The following is a 3,491-nucleotide window of genomic DNA, read 5'->3' on the forward strand; positions in this document are numbered from 1 at the left end:
ATAGGATTTCATTATAGCGTTTTATTATTGGCTCATTTCTTTAAATGTCGACACCGCTTACAAAAACTCTTGCGTACGCCCCTGATACGAATACGTATGTAATATATATAATAGGTAAATGTTATAAATATTACTTATTCATTCAAGTATGTACTATTATACAAGTATTCATATTTTACCAATAAAATATAGTTATACCAACAAATAAAACGTCATCATAAAAGAAAGAGAGAAAATAAAATCATAATTAATGATAATTTCATTTTTAGAAGAGAGAAAAGATAACAATCATTTGTTGAGTATTAAATTAACAACTACTGTAATGGGATATTAACGAAACATAATTTCCGTTGGGAGTTGGCTGATGGGAAGCTGAAACCCTTTGAATTTATTTTTAATGAAATGAAATGCTTTGGATGTGCGATTGTAGTCACAGGATTTAAAATTTTCTGCTAGGAATATAAATATTTAGTTGTCGGGTGGGTAAAATATCAATTATTACTACTTATTTGGAAATTTTCCTTAAATGTTGTCTATATTTTTAGCCTATCGTTTTATACGTGGAAACGGCAAATTCAAACATGCTATCAGGCCCTAATTGTACTTGCAAGATTTTGTTCTACTAAATAGCTGCTCTTAATTGGATTTCAAAATTAATAATAGTGCTGGCACTCAATTGGTTATCTGTTAATTCTATCTTGAAAGCTACAATTTCATTTAATTTTGTTTTACAATTACATATTCAACAAGCAACAAGTTGGGTTAAAAACTTTTCATGTTCATCTTCAACGTAACGTGTCACAACTCAGAGTTAAGACCTTATAGTGTCCTAATAAGTGGAAACGTGGCTTAAGACAGAAGTAACCAGCACATATACACAAGTGCCAGCAAGACACAGAAATAAAACACCTGTCTACAGACAAACATATGAATTAACATATAGCTAGCCATTTCAGAAGCAAGAACAAAGTGCAAGAAGAATTTGATAGCGTACAATTATGGCATCATCAATAGGACCATGGATGGGTGGTGGACGTCGTAGAGATTGGGATGTTGGATTTAGCAGCCCATTTTCTTCAGATATATTGTTGGATCCTTTTGATATTGGTGGATTAGGGTGGAGACGAGGTGGTGGCGAAGATGATGTTTCTGCCTTAGCTCATGCTAATGTGGACTGGCGTGAAACTGATAATGCTCATATTTTTCGTGTCGACCTTCCTGGTTAAGCATCCAATCTTACATATATACCACTAATTTTATTTCTTCTCATACTCTACTGTGGATAACTCTTTTTTGAGTTAGTTGTATGAGAGTTCATAGGGTGTATTCTTGACGACGACGTGTTTTCTTAACTACGTCTTCACTTCTATGAATTAATTAATATCTGAGCTTTTTTTATATAAAATAATAATAATAATAATAATTAACAGTTTAAGTTTGACAAAACGTACGAAAGAAGTTCATTTGTCTTTGGACATGAATTTTAGTTTAGGTTTGTCTTTGGACATGAATTTTACTCAAAATAGTTCAAGATTTGTGAAAATTAAGTATCTTATACTCCTATATATGAGATAAATTTCCATATCAGTACTTTAGTATTCTTGAAGTTTAAATACTGGAACTTTAGTATTTGCAAATGTTGATACCTACAAATATTGAAATAGTATTCATATTCAAACGGGTCGCGAACTATTTCTATTTCTATTTCTATTTTATTTTTTGGTTTAAATTGGTTAAAACTGAACATGAAACGATGCTGGTTTCATAGAAGAATATACTTGTTATATAATCTAGTTTGGAAAGTTGATTGACCACTTCTAGATGAGCAAACAGAGAGAGGTAACAAAGTTTTTCAAGGATTAGACTGTAGATAACAAAGTTTTTTTAGCAAAGTAACGATGTGCGAACTGGATTATGTCCCTTAATTATGTAAGGCTGGTATTTGTAAAGCTAAAGCTAAGTGCCTTTTTAAAATGGCAGGGGTGAAGAGGGAAGATCTGAAGGTGCAAATTGAAGATGACAACATACTTGAAATAAGTGGTGAAAGAGTAAAAGAGGAAGAGCAAGGCACCGACAAGTGGCACCGCGTGGAGCGTAGCCGCGGCAGCTTCAGGAGGAGGTTCCGTCTGCCGGAGAATGCCAACGTGGAAGGCATAAGTTGTGGCCTTGAGCATGGAGTTTTGACTGTGAACGTACCCAAGAAAGAAACACAAGAGGTTCCAAGAAATGTTAGGGCTATAGATATTGTTTAAATCACTAGTCTTTTGGTTTTGGACTGTAGTAGGTGTGTTACAAGTTTGGTTTTGCTGTCCTTGTGCATAGTATGTGTATAAGTTTGGTATATGTAGTGCCTTTAAATAAGTGAATGTCAATGTTGTCAGTTGTACAAATATAAAACCTACTTTTAAGGGTTATCAGTTTCTAGAGTTCAAAATTCATGAGGAGTAATTAAGATTCATTGGAAGTTAGCGTGATTTTACTGGGGAAAAAAAATCAATTTTGTTGTATATTTATCAAAAAGATGCTCTGATTGAATATCATCATGGACCCGAACCACCCCATTCAATGGCTATGAGTCTCAAGTGAGTACAAAGGATCCTGAGTATCAGGTTGGGTCAAGTGTATGGACCTGGGAGTTTTAATTTGGTGGGACCCTTGGATGCTGACATGGACAAAGAGTTAGAGGGGTAGGCTCCTACAGGGGAGGATCGATAGGGGTAGAGGTAGGGGTGGGCATCGGTTCGGTTATGAATATTATTCGGTTTACAAATTTGATAAACTGATAAGATATCGATTAACGGGAAACGATAATATTATACTATCCATTTTTGCGTTCTGTCCAGTGGCCACAATTGGAACAGTACTAATTCTTCAATAGTTGTTCAAATACACTAATAATAATATAAAGTAGTAGTAATTTCATCTTAATTAAAATTAACAAGTCCAAACATATAGTACTAACACTTCAAATTCAGTTAAGAAGACAATATTACTCAATTCTTATAGGCTTCACCAAAAAATCAGTGGATAAATACTTATCAAACTACAGCAATTCCCACAAAATGTTCCAAGGTATTAGCCATCTCCTTCGATATGATAACAATAATAGTTGATTTAGACATTTTATTTCACACAATACCACAAAATGTTCCAAGGCATTAGCCATCTCCTTCGATATGATAACAATAATAGTTGATTTAGACATTTTATTTCACACAATACCTGCACTTTCACAAGTGTTGAAGCCCTCAAACAGTCAAAGATAACCTGGATGTTGTTTGTCAAATGCCTAACCTGAAAAAAGAAACACAGAGCAATCCTTATATGAAGATGAATTTTGTTATAGAAATTAAAAGCCTAATATATAAGACTAAAGACTTACGCTAGGAGTAACTAGTAAGGTCTATGAAGAACGAAGATGAAGCAACTGAAGAGTGCGACCGAGAAAGAATAGGAGAGAATGAACTGAAGCCCTAGCATATGTATATACT

At 33.9% G+C, this 3,491-nt stretch overlaps 1 protein-coding gene across 1 annotated transcript; it reads left to right on the forward strand.

The window, feature by feature from the left end:
* Positions 1-941: 941 nt before the first annotated feature.
* LOC109222355 (16.9 kDa class I heat shock protein 1-like) lies at positions 942-2,438 on the forward strand. Its single transcript, XM_019386721.1, has 2 exons — positions 942-1,221; positions 1,981-2,438. Exons 1-2 carry the CDS (start codon positions 999-1,001, stop codon positions 2,250-2,252), a joined length of 495 nt encoding a protein of 164 aa, XP_019242266.1. The 5' UTR covers positions 942-998; the 3' UTR covers positions 2,253-2,438.
* The last annotated feature ends 1,053 nt before the right edge of the window (positions 2,439-3,491 follow it).

The sequence above is a fragment of the Nicotiana attenuata genome, unplaced genomic scaffold (genome assembly GCF_001879085.1).
Source record: "Nicotiana attenuata strain UT unplaced genomic scaffold, NIATTr2, whole genome shotgun sequence".
Classification (NCBI taxonomy): domain Eukaryota; kingdom Viridiplantae; phylum Streptophyta; class Magnoliopsida; order Solanales; family Solanaceae; genus Nicotiana; species Nicotiana attenuata.

Excerpts from the sequence above, each read along its gene's own strand:
- LOC109222355 (XM_019386721.1), top strand. The coding sequence starts at position 999 with ATGGCATCATCAATAGGACCATGGATGGGTGGTGGACGTCGTAGAGAT. Across the intron at positions 1,222-1,980 it reads TTTTCGTGTCGACCTTCCTG|GGGTGAAGAGGGAAGATCTG; the intron begins GTTAAGCATCCA and ends TTAAAATGGCAG.